The sequence below is a fragment of the Canis lupus genome, chromosome 6 (genome assembly GCF_048164855.1).
Source record: "Canis lupus baileyi chromosome 6, mCanLup2.hap1, whole genome shotgun sequence".
NCBI classification, from domain to species: Eukaryota; Metazoa; Chordata; class Mammalia; order Carnivora; family Canidae; genus Canis; species Canis lupus.
This window is the reverse complement of record NC_132843.1, coordinates 14,338,528-14,351,243: the sequence shown is the minus strand read 5'-3', so window position 1 is coordinate 14,351,243 and position 12,716 is coordinate 14,338,528. Positions and strand designations below refer to the sequence as shown.

At 37.9% G+C, this 12,716-nt stretch overlaps 1 protein-coding gene across 2 annotated transcripts in view; it reads left to right on the top strand.

The window, feature by feature from the left end:
* USP14 (ubiquitin specific peptidase 14) overlaps positions 1 to 12,716 on the top strand; it is a 44,619-nt gene that overhangs the window by 8,739 nt on the left and 23,164 nt on the right. Inside the window, exon 4 of one of the 2 annotated variants that reach the window (XM_072828977.1) lies at positions 12,239 to 12,343. The exons of the other annotated variant lie outside the window; for it this stretch is intronic. Within the exon in view, the coding sequence (XP_072685078.1) occupies positions 12,239 to 12,343 (105 nt within the window). The remainder of the gene's footprint in view (positions 1 to 12,238; positions 12,344 to 12,716) is intronic. 2 annotated transcript variants of the gene reach the window in all.

The following is a 12,716-nucleotide window of genomic DNA, read 5'->3' as shown; positions in this document are numbered from 1 at the left end:
TATTTGTAACTGGAAAGATAACAAGTACATAATGACAGATATAAAATGCTAATTTTCACTTGAAAGCTCTAATTTTGTCATTGGCAATTAACTATATATAGTCAGTTGTTTTTCTTAAGGCAGCAGACTCCATTTATTTTTGAGAAAATGTTGGCTAAATATTTGAGTATAAAAACCCATAATTTGTAGTAGTTTTAAGTAAAGATAATAGTCATTGAAAAAGCAACTAGTCCACTTTGCAACTCAGACATTTACACAAGCTTATCCTGAAGAAAATGATCATACTTTGGTATGCAGATGTGTTATTTCTATAGACACACACACACATACACACACACTTTTTTTTTTTAGAGGGATGGAGGTAGGGGCAGAGAGGAGAGAGTAAGAGAGAGAATCTTAAGCAGACTCTGCCCAGCAGGAGCCTGACGCACGTCTCAGTCTCACCATCCTGAGATCATGACCCGGGCCGAAATCAAGAGTTGGACAGTTTGACTGAGCTACCCAGGCGCCCCACTGATAGTTTTTTAAGAGACTTTTTTTTTTTTTAAGATTTTATTTATTTGAGAGAGTGAGTAAATGAGAGCACGAGTAGCAGAGGGAGAGGGAAAAGCAGGACTCCCCTCGGAGCAGGGAGCCCCATGTAGAACTAAATCTAAGGACTCTGGGTTCATGACCTGAGCCCAAGGCAGATGCTTACCCAACTGAGCCACCTAGGGCCCCATAGACTTTATTTTTCAGAACAGTTTTAGGATCACAGCAAAAACTGAGTAGAAGAAACAGAGCTTTCCTATATATCCTCTACCCCACACATGCAGAGCTTCCTCCATTGCCAGCATCCCCTACCAGGATGGCACATTTGTTATAATTGATGAACTTACATTGACACATCATTGTTGCCCAGTGTAAACCAGTCCATGGTTTACATTAGGATTCACTCTTGGTATTGTACATTCTGTGGGTTTGGACAAATGTATGAAGACCTACAATGATGTATTCACCATTAAAGTGTCAAACAGAGGAGTCTTATTGGCCCCAAAATTCTGTATGCTCTGCTTATTCATCCCTTGAACCCCCTGAAAACCATCGATATTTTTACTGTATTCATTGTTTTCACCTCTTTCCAGAATGTCATGTAATTGAAATCCTACAGTATATGTCCTTTTCAGATTGACTTTTCCTTTTCTTTTTAAAAATTTTTTAAAAAAGATTTTATTTATTTATTCATGAGAGACAGACCAAAAGAAAAGAGAAAAGAAAAGAAGAGAAAAGAAAAGAAAAGAAAAGAAAAGAAAAGAAAAGAAAGAGGGCAGCCCCGGTGGCCCAGTGGTTTAGCGCCGCCTTCAGCCCAGGGTGTGATCCTGGAGACCCAGGATTGAGTCCCACATCAGAGTGGAGCCTGCTTCTCCCTCTGCCTGTGTCTCTGCCTCTCTCTCTCTGTGTCTGCCATGAATAAATAAATAAAATCTTTGAAAAAGAAAGAAAAGAAAAAAAAAAAAAAGCAGAGACATAGGTAAAGGGAGAAGTGGGTTCCCCACAGGGAGCCCGATGCGGGACCGGATCCTGGAATCTGGGATCACGCCCAGAGCGTAAGACAGACGTTTAACCACTGAGCCACCCAGGTGTCCCTAGATTGACTTTTTTTTACTTAGTATGCATCTAAGTTCTCCCATGTCTTTTATTTATTTATTTGAAAGATTTTATTTATTTATTCATGAGAGACCCGGTTGGGGGGGGGGGGGCGGGCCAGAGACACAGGCAAAGGGAGAAGCAGGCTCCATGCAGGGAGCCTGACATGGGACTTGATCCCGGGTCTCCAGGATCACACCCTGGGCTGAAGGCGGCACTAAACCCCTGAGCCACTCGGCCTGCCCCCCTCCATCTCTTTTAAATGGCTTTAGTAGTAGTTCAGTTCTTTTTAGTGCTGAATATAGTCCATTTTCTGGATGTACCACAGTTTATTCAAATACCTACCAAAGGAGATCTTGGTAGGATCTTGAAGGACAAGTAAGTTTTTCTTTTTTTTTTTTTAACGAGTGCTTCCTATTTCATTACAAATTCTGTTGATTTCAACAGAATATCAAAAAGAAATGTATTCAAAGGTTGAGATTTAAGAAAATTAATAATTTTTAACAGTTCATTTGATAGCATTACTTTGCTATCAGAGTTCAATATTGTTAATATTTTTGGCCTCTAGTGATTTACCACCATTAGTGCAGATGTCAGCACAGTGAAAAAGGGACAATCACATTTTAGTATTATGAAAATAGTTTTCATCTTGTTCGCTCTGTGAAAGAATTTCAGAGATCAGTAGTGGTCCACAAACACTTTGAGAACTGGGACAATCCCCTTGAAAAAAAAAAAAAATCCCCTTGAGTCATGATTTATTTATCTCATTTATGTATTGCTAGATTGAATTTTTACCTTTTTTAAAAAAAAGGTAATTTGTATATATATTCTTGAGGGATATTAGTATTTTTATTTGGGGACATATTACCCTCTCTTCTCTGAATGAGTTTGTGTAAAATTGGTATTATTTCTGTAAATACTTGAAATAATTTACCAGTGAATTTTATCTGGACCTGGATTTTCTTTATGGGAATTTGACTGATAATTCAATTTCTTTAATAGATACAAAGTATTTAGATGTTTTTATTTTTTAAAAAATATTTTTATTTTATTTTATTTATTTATTCATGAGACAGAGAGAGAAAGGGAGAGACACAGGCAGAGAGAGAAGCAGGCTCCTCACATGGAGCCTGATGTGGGACTCGATTCCAGGACTCCAGGGTCATGCCCTGAGCCAAGGCAGATGCTCAACCGCTGAGCCACACAGGCATCCCGATTTTATTTTTGTTTTTGTTTTTTTTTAAAGATTGTATTTATTTATTCATGAGAGAGACAGAGAGAGAGGCAGGGACACAGGCAGAGGGAGAAGCAGGCTCCATGCAGGGAGCCTGACATGGGACTCGATCCAGGGTCTCCAGGATCATGCTCTGGGCTGAAGGCGGCGCTAAACCGCTGGGCCACCTGGGCTTTCCTGATTTTCTGTCTTTTAATGTCAGTTTTGACGAGTTTTCTCTTTTGAGAAAATTTGTTTAAATATATTGAATTTATTGGCATAAAATTGTTCATAATATCCAAGATATTCTTTTTTTTTTTTTTTTTAAGATTTTATCTATTTATTCATGAGAGACAGAGAGAGAGCCAGAGACATAGGCAGAGGGACAAGCAGGCTCCATGCAGGGAGCCCGATGTGGGACTCAATCGAGGCATTCCAAGATCACGCTCTGAGCCGAAGGCAGACGCTCAATTGCTGAGCCACCAAGACATCCCCAAGATACTCTTTAAAATTCTTTTTATGTTGCCTTTATTTGTTGATGTTCTCCCGCCACCCCCCCCCCCTTTATTCCCAATAGTGTTATGTCTTTGGTGTTTTGTTTTGTTTTTGGTCAGTATTTATCTATTAAGAATTTATCGGTATCCCTGGGTGGCTCAGTGGTTGGGTGTCTGCCTTCAGCCCAGGATGTGATCCTGGAGTCCTGGGATCAAGTCCTGCATCGGGCTCCCTGCATGGAGCCTGCTTCTCCCTCTGCCTGTGTCTCTGCCTCTCTGTGTGTGTATCAAAAATAAATAAAATCTTAAAAAAAAAAAAGAATTTATCAATTAGTCTTTTCAACTTTTTACTTTGTTGACTTTATATATTACCCATTTTCTATTTTACGGATACTTACTCTAAATTATTTCCTCTTTTTCTGCCTTGGGTATAAATTGCTTCATTTTCTTGCTTTTTTATGTGTGTACTTAAATCATGATTTTTTTTTTTACTTTTCTTTCCTTATGTAGACACTTAAAATTATTATTTTCTCTTTAATCATTTGTAGTTGTGTCCACAAGTTTTGATATGCTGTGTTTTTATTATGCAGTTAAATATTTTATTTATGTTGTGATTTTTTTGTTTGTTTTTTTGACCCATGGATTGTTTAGAACTATGTTATTATTATTTGGGGCTTTTAGTAATATATTTCTGTTCTTTATTTCTAATTTGATTCTGTTGTGGTCTCATAACATACCAATATTATTTTGGTCCTCTGACATTTATTAACTCCTTTTTATGGACTGTATATGGCTCAGAAAGCCTGAAGTATTTATTATATGGTCTTAATAAGAAAAGTTTGCTGACTCTTGGAATAAAGAGTCTTAAGATGATGTCTTTGAACTGCTGCTCTAGGATTTATATTATGTATCTTTAACTTATCATCCTCTGCCTTAAATAACAAATGACTTCAGGTATAGGATAAGATTATTAAAATAGTATACTTCCATTTCCCTGGTCCTTGGTGCTATTGTCGTATAGTTTACTTTCACGTGTTAGAAATCTTATACTAGGTTCCTATTTTTGCTTTACATAGTCATTTAAAGAGATTAAAAATGTTTGCAACTCATTATTACTATTTTTGGGATTCTTCCTTTGGATCAAATATAAAATTTTCATCAGATATCATTTTCTTTCTTCCCTTCCCTTCCCTTCCCTCTCCCTTCCCTCTCCCTTCCCTCTCCCTTCCCTCTCCCTTCCCTCTCCCTTCCCTCCTCCCTTGCCTCCTCCCTTCCCTCCTCCCTCCCTCCCTTCCTTCCTTCCTTTCTTTTTTTTTTTTAATTTTTTTTTCTTAAGATTTTTATTATTTATTCGTGAGAGGCAGAGACACAGGCAGAGGGAGAAGCAGGCTCCGTGCAGGGAGCCCGACGTGGGACTCGATCCCAGGTCTCCAGGATCAGGCCTTGGGCTGAAGGCAGGCTCTTAACCGCTGAGCCACCCAGGCGTCCGCTTCCTTCCTTTCTTTCTCTCTCTCTCTCTCTCTCTCTCTTTATTGAGAGACACACAGAGAGAGGCAGAGACATAGGCAGAGAGAGAAGCAGACTCCAGCCTGATGTGGGGACTCAATCCCCAGACCCAGGATCATGCCCTGAACCGAAGGCAGTGGCTTAACTGCTGAGCGACCCAGGTGTCCCAGATAACATTTTCTTTTGCCTAGAGAATTTATACATTTCTTGCAGAGCATATCTGTGAATTTTCTCTGCTTGTGTTTTTCTGCAAAACTCTTTATTTCACCTTTATTTTTGAGAAACATTTTTGATAGATATAGAATTCTAGATTAATACTTTTTCTTTCAATACATGAAAAATGTCTTCAGATTTGCATAGTTGTCATTCTTTGTTGCTTTGCACATAATGTATCCTGTTTCTCTTGATGCTTTTGAGATTTTTCTCATTGTTGCTTTTAAGCAATTTAACTATGTTTTGGAGAGGTTTTCTTTGTGTTTATTCTGTTTGAACTTCTTAGATTTGTGTGTTTACAGTTTTTCTTAAATTTGGAAAAATTTTAGCTATTATGTTTATTGTGTGCCCTCTCTTTTGAGACTACAATTACATATGTTGGGTAGTTTCGCTCATTGTAGAATTTTGGTCCCTTTTATTTGTGGTTGTGTGTGTGTGTCTGTATGTATCTGTTCATCTGTTGATGGATATTTGTGTTTCTACTTTTTGATTATTATGAACAGAACTGCTGGAAACCTTCATATTTGTAGATGCATGTTTTTATTTTTCTTGAGTAAATAACCTGTGAGTGAAATTGCTGGGTCATATGGTTAAGTATATGTTTAACTTTGTAAGAAACTGCCAAATATACTTTTCAAAGTGGTTGTTAAGCCATTCTACATTCTTATGAACAGTATACGATAGTTCTAATTGTTCTATTACCATCACAGCATTTGATTGTTGTTAGTCATTTTTCTTTTAGCCATTCTAGTGGGTGTGTAGTGATACTTTCTTGTGGTTTTAGTTTACATTTATCTGATGACCGATGATATTGAACACTTTTCCGAGCTTATTGGCAACTTCTTTATCTTCTTTTTGTGAAACACCAATTCAGATCTTTACCTATTTTTATTTTTATTTATTTATTTTTAAGATTTTATTTATTTATTCATGAAAGACACAGAGAGAGAGGCAGAGACACAGGCAGAGGCAGAGGGAGAAGCAGGTTCCATGCAGGGAGCCCAATGTGGGACTCTATCCCAGCTTTCCAGGATCACACCCTGGACTGAAGACAGACGCTTAACCGCTGAGCCACCCAGGCGACCCAGGCGTACCTATTTTTAATTGGATTATTTTCTTAATTGCATTTAATTGCATATAAAGAATATATACTGGAATCAAGTCTTTTGTGGGATATATGTGCCATGATATTTTCTCTCAGTTTTTGGTTTTTTAGTCTTTTTAATATGTTTTGTTGAGTAGAAGTTTTAAATTTTGTTGAAGTATAATCAGTTTCTTTAATGGTTTTGACTATTTGCATCCCATCTAGGAAATCTTTGCTTGTGTCAAGGTCCCAAGAGACTTTCTGTTTTCTAAAACTTTTACAAATTTTAGCTTTTATATTTAGGTATATCATCTGTTTTGAGTAGACTCTTATATTTGTTGTTAAGTAATGATTGAGGTTTATTTCTTTTCCTATGAGTATTCAGTTGTGTGAGCACATGTAAGTGTATTTCTGGATTCTGTTCTCTCCTGTTGATTTGTATATGTACCTTTACACCAGTCCCCAGTCCCCACTGTCTTGATTATTCAAGACTTGAAATCAAGTAGTATGAGTCTGATTGTTCTTTTTCAAAACTGTTGGCTATTTTAAGATCTTTGCGTGTCCTTTGCACATTTTAGATTCTGCTTATTATTATTATTTTAAAGATTTTATTTATTTATTCAGGAAAGACACAGAGAGAGAGAGGCAGACACACAGGCAGAGGGAGAAGCAGGCTCCATGCAGGGAGCCTGACGTGGGACTTGATCCTGTGTCTCCAGGATCATGCTCTGGGCTGAAGGTGGTGCTAAACCGCTGAGCCACCTGGACCACCCTCTGCTTATTATTTTCTACAAAAGAATCTGCTGGGATTTTGATTAGAATTACACTGATACTATATATCAAATTGGGACATCTTTTTTTTAATTTTGAAAAATTTTATTATTTTGAGAGAGAGAGAGAGCTTGAGTGCATGAGTGGGGGGTGTGTGTGTGAGGAGAGAGAGAATCTTAAGTTTTCACACTTACTGAGGAGCATGATGCAGGGCTTAATTTCATAGCCCTGAGATTATGACATGAGCCAAAATCAAGAGTCGGATCCTTAACTGACTGAGCCATGTAGGCACCTCCAAATTGGGGCATCTTTAGTATATGTGCTGCCAAAGTGAGCACCCAAATTGGGACATCTTAATATTGAGTTTTCTAGGGGTGCCTGAGTGGCTTAGTCAGTTAAACATCTGACTCTTGATTTCAGCTCAGGTGATGGTCTCAAGGTTGTGTGAGCCCCGCATTGTGATCAATGCTGGGTATAGAGCCTGCTAGGGATTCTCTCCCTCTCCCCCTCCCCTGTTCTCTCTGTCCCTGAAAAAAAAAATACAGAGTCTTCTAGTTTATAAGCATGGCATATACTTCTTCATTATTTAGATCTTAAAATTTCTCACAACTGTTTATTTTCTTTTTTTAAAAAAGATTTTACTTATTTCTTTATTAGAGAGAGAGAGAGAGTGCGCACGCACACACGAGTAGAGGGTAGAGGGAAAGGGAGAAGTAGACTCCTTACTGAGCAGGGAGCCCAGTGCTCCCAGGACTGAGATCATAACCTGAGCCAAAGTCAGATGCTTAACCAAGTGAGCCACCCAGGCGCCCTATTTTCTTTTCTTTTCTTTTTTTTTTTTTTTTTAAAGATTTTATTTATTTATTCATGAGAGAGAGAGAGCCAGAGAGCCAGAGACACAGGCAGAGGGAGGAGCAGGCCCCATGCAGGGAGACCCGATGTGGGGCTCGGGTCTCCAGGATCTGGCCGAGTGCTGAAGGTGGCGCTAAACCCCGAGCCACCCTGGCTGCCCTGTTTTCTTTTTTTTAAAGAGATTTATTTATTTATTTAAAAGACAGCATGCATGTGGAGGGAGGGGCAAAGGGAGAGAATCTTTAAGTGGACTCCCTGCAGAGCATGAAGCCCAGTATGGGGCTTCATCTCATGCATGATCCATGAAATCATCACCTGAGCTGGAACCAAGAGTTGGATGCTCAACTGACTGAGGCACCCAGGCACTCCTTATATTTTCAATACTGGATCTTACACATGGTTTTTTTTTTTGTTTTTGTTTTTGAAATGTCATTAAATATTTTATGGTATTTGATCCTATCATAAATGGTATTTTTCAAATGTCATTTTGCATTTGTTTATTGTTAACATAAAGAAGTAAAATTCATTATTGTATATTGTTCTTGTATCCTGTGATTTTGCTGATTTTTACATATTAGTGTTTAGGATAATTAAGGTTAGGATATAATCATGTTGCAAATAAGAATGGTTTTATTCTTTCCTTTTCAATAATCTCCATGCCTTTTCTTTCTTCCTTGCTTTATTGCACCAGTTAGGATTTTCAGCACAATGTTGAGAAGTGGTTGATAGTGCATACATCATTGCTTTTTTCCTGATCTTAAGAGAATAGTCTTCAGTTTGGGCTAGAGTTGCTTTATAGATGTTCACCATTAGTTTGAGGAAGTTCTCTATTTGTAGTTTGCTGGGACCTTTTATTCATGAATGGGAGTTGAATTTTTCAAATACTTTTTCCATCTATTGTAATGATCATTTTTAAAATCATTTAATCTGTTAATATGGTGAAATACATTGATTCTTTTGAATAGTAAACCAACCTTAAATTCTTGGGATAAACCGCATTTAGTCATTATGTATTTTTCCTTTTTATATATTGCTGGGTTCTATTTAGTGGTTTTTTTGTTAATGATTGTTGTGTTTATTTTTGTGATAATTACTGGTTTATAGTTTTCTTGACTTGTCTTTGTATGCTTTTGCCATAAGTATAATCCTGTCCATATAAAATGGGTTAGGAAGCATCCCCACCTCTCCTCTTTTCTGAAAGAGACTTTCTTTTCTTCTTTTTTTTTTTATTTTAAAGATTTTATTTATTTATTCATGAGAGATACATGAATCTCTCAGAGAGAGAGAGAGAGAGACAGAAGCAGAGGGAGAAGCAGGCTCCATACAAGGAGCCTGATGTGGGACTCGATCCCTGGTCTCCAGGATCATGCCCTGGGCCAAAGGCAGGAGCTAAACCGCTGAGCCACCCAGGGATCCCCTGAAAGAGACTTTCTTGAAATGGCTCATAGAATTCTCCAGTGATCTTGGAGATTTCTTTGTGGGAAGACTTTTAGTTAGGAATTTAGTATATTTAATAAATGTAGGACTATTCAGGTGTTACATTTTCTTTGATATCTGTTTTGGTAATTAGCGTCTTTTAAGGAATTGGAGCATTTAATGTATAGTTTTAATTGTCGACTTGAGGGGCATAGTACAACCTTAACTATTCCTTAACTCTAGAGTCTCTAGTGTTATTTTCTCTTTTTTTCCCCTGGTATTGGCAAATTGTGGTTTCTCTCTTTCTTCATTGTCTACACAAAGGTTTGTCAATTTCATTGATTTCCCCCTCCCCAAAGAATCAAATTTTGCTTGTTTATCATTTTATTGATTTCACCTCTTTGCTTTATTTCCTTCTTTTACTTTGGTTTTAATGTATACTTTTTATTTTTTATTTTATTTATTTATTTATTTTTAAATTTTTATTTATTTATGATAGTCACAGAGAGAGAGAGAGAGAGGCAGAGACGTAGGCAGAGGGAGAAGCAGGCTCCATGCACCGGGAGCCTGACGTGGGACTCGATCCCGGGTCTCCAGGCTCGCGCCCTGGGCCAAAAAGGCAGGCACCAAACGGCTGCGCCACCCAGGGATCCCTAATGTATACTTTTTTAAAAAAGATTTTGTTTATTCCTGAGAGACACAGAGAGAAAGGCAGAGACACAGGCAGAGGGACTTGATCCCAGGACGTTGGGGTCACGACCTGAGCCAAAGGCAGACCCTCAACCATTGAGTCACTCAGGCATCCCTACTTTGGTTTTAATGTATACTTTTTCTAGCTTCTTGTGGTGGAAGCTTAATTTCTTTTAAGCCTTTTTGTTTACTGTTTGTATCTTTGTGTTTTGCTTTACTGATTTTTTTTTTTATGTGTTTCTATGTAGTGTAATCTTTTTTCCATTTTTTTTTCTTTTAAATTTTGACTGGTAATGTTTTACAAGAGTTTTCAAACTTTATGTAGTAATAACATTAGTCCTTTTGTCTTTTATGTAAACTTTATTATTTTTTATTATTTCTATTTTTATTTTGATTTTTTTTAAGATTTTATTTATTCATGAAAGACAGAGAGAGAGAGGCAGGGACACAGGTAGAGGGAGAAGCAGGCTCCATGCAGGGTGCCCGACGTGGGACTCGATCCCAGGACTCCAGGATCACGCCCTGGGCCAAAGGCAGGCGCCTAACCGCTGAGCCACCCAGGGATTCCCTTATGTCAATTTTAGAAAATCTTCCAGCAAAGCAAGATTTTTTTTTTTATTCACTTGTATGTTTTTGTAATTGTTTTATTTATTTTAAAAGTATTTATTTATTTATCTTAGAGAAAGAGAGCTTGAGAGCATGCGCACAAGTTGAGGGAGGGGCAGAGAGAGAGAATTTTCAGGCAGATTCCCCACTGAGTGTAGAACCTGGCCCTGAGAGGCTTGATCTCATGACTCATGAGATCATGACCTGAGCTGTAAACAAAAGGTGGATGCTTAACCCTCTGAGCCACCCAGGCACCCTTTGTTTTATTTTTAAAATCTGTAATTTGTAATTCATTTTGGGTATGGCATACTATGATATGGAGAACTGAGGATATATTTTTCTATATTATTATCCAGTTTTTCCCAACATTCTTCATCATATAATCTATTTTCTTTAAATGGCATTGTTTTAGTCTTTCTTCTTTTTTAGAAGTTTCTTAGCTATTTTTTTTTTTTTTTAAATTTATGATAGTCACACACAGAGAGAGAGAGAGGCAGAGACACAGGCAGAGGGAGAAGCAGGCTCCATGCACCGGGAGCCCAACGTGGGACTCGATCCCGGGTCTCCAGGATCGCGCCCTGGGCCAAAGGCAGGCGCCAAACCGCTGCGCCACCCAGGGATCCCCTCTTAGCTATTGTTATGGATATAAACTTGGTACATGAATGAATCATTCTCTCTTTCTCTCTTTTTTTAAAGATTTTATTTATTCCTAAGAGACACAGAGAGAGGCAGAGACATAGGCAGAGGGAGAAGCAGGCTCCCTGCGGGGAGCCTGATGTGGGACTCGATCCCGGGACCCCAGGATCACGCCCTGAGCCAAAGGCAGATGCTCAACCACTGAGCCACTCAGGCATTCTTCTCAAAATAATTCTATTCAAATGTAATTAATTGTTACAGTTATACAATAGATATTCACAGAATGAATGTTATCTGCATTTAGTTTGTTATGGGGGAGAAATGATTTCACTAACTGTTAATGATCATTTTGAGAATTCCCTATCCTCTAATATTGTAAATGTTCTCTATTGTCTTTATGACAGTATTTATTTTTCCCCAGCTTCATTGAGATGTAATTTATGTGGATTAAAATTAGCCTATTTTTAGTGTGCAGTTTGAATTTGGTTATTAGTTTTCTACAATCATGTAACCAGCACCACAATCAAGATACAGAAATTCTACCATTCTGAAGAGTCTTCTTGTACACCTTTGCCCATAAGCAGGGGACCTCTGCCCTGAAGCAGCCACCTCAGTACTTTTTTTTTTAACTGTTAGTGGTTTTTAGTATATTGACAAGAGTTGTGTAATCTTCACCACAATCTAATTTTAGAACATTTCTATCACCCCAGAAAGAAATAGATATCTGTTTAAAGTCACTCCCTCAGGGCTTCCAGGTGGTTCAGTTGGCTAAATGTCTGCCTTTGGTTGGGTCATGATCCTAGGATTCTGGATTGAGCCCCATGTCAGGCTCCCTGCTTAGTGGGGAATCTACTTTTTCCTTCTCCTTCTATTCTTCCCCACAGTCATGCAGTCTCTCTCTCACACATAGCTTCTCAAATAAATAAGATCTTTAAAAAAAATAAAGTCACTCCATCTTCCCACTTTTAGCCCCCGTAACCACTAGTCTACTTTATGTCTCTGTAGATCTGCTTTTCCTGGCAAATAGAAACATGCAATATGTTGGATTATTCTGTGTCTGGCTTCTTTCATTGGACATAAACGTTACCAACTTTTGAGCATTTTTATGAAATTAAGTTTTTTTTAAAACAGGGAATGACTCTACTAATGATGGGGTCAGCAGATGCTCTTCCTGAGGAACCCTCAGCTAAAACTGTCTTTGTAGAAGACATGACAGAGGAACAGTTAGCATCTGCGGTAAGATATATTTGATTGCTACTTTTTGGAAGACATACCACATTTTATATATTTGATTGATAAAGTTACTAAGTTGCCTTTCAGAAAGTAGCATCTAAGTGTTTTTGAAGATTTGGGGCGCCTGGGTAGCTCAGTTGGTTAAGCATCTGACTCTTGATTTTGGTCTTAGGGTCTTAGGATCAAGCCCCATGGTGGACTCCACCTCTGAGAGGAGTCTGCTTGAGATTCCCTCCCTCTTCCTTTGCCCCTCCTTCATATATACTCTCTCTAAAATAAATACATAAATATTAAAAAAAATTTTTTGAAGATTTAATTGGTAATACCAAGATGTATGGTTTTGTGTATTTATTTTAAAGATTTTATTTATTTAGAG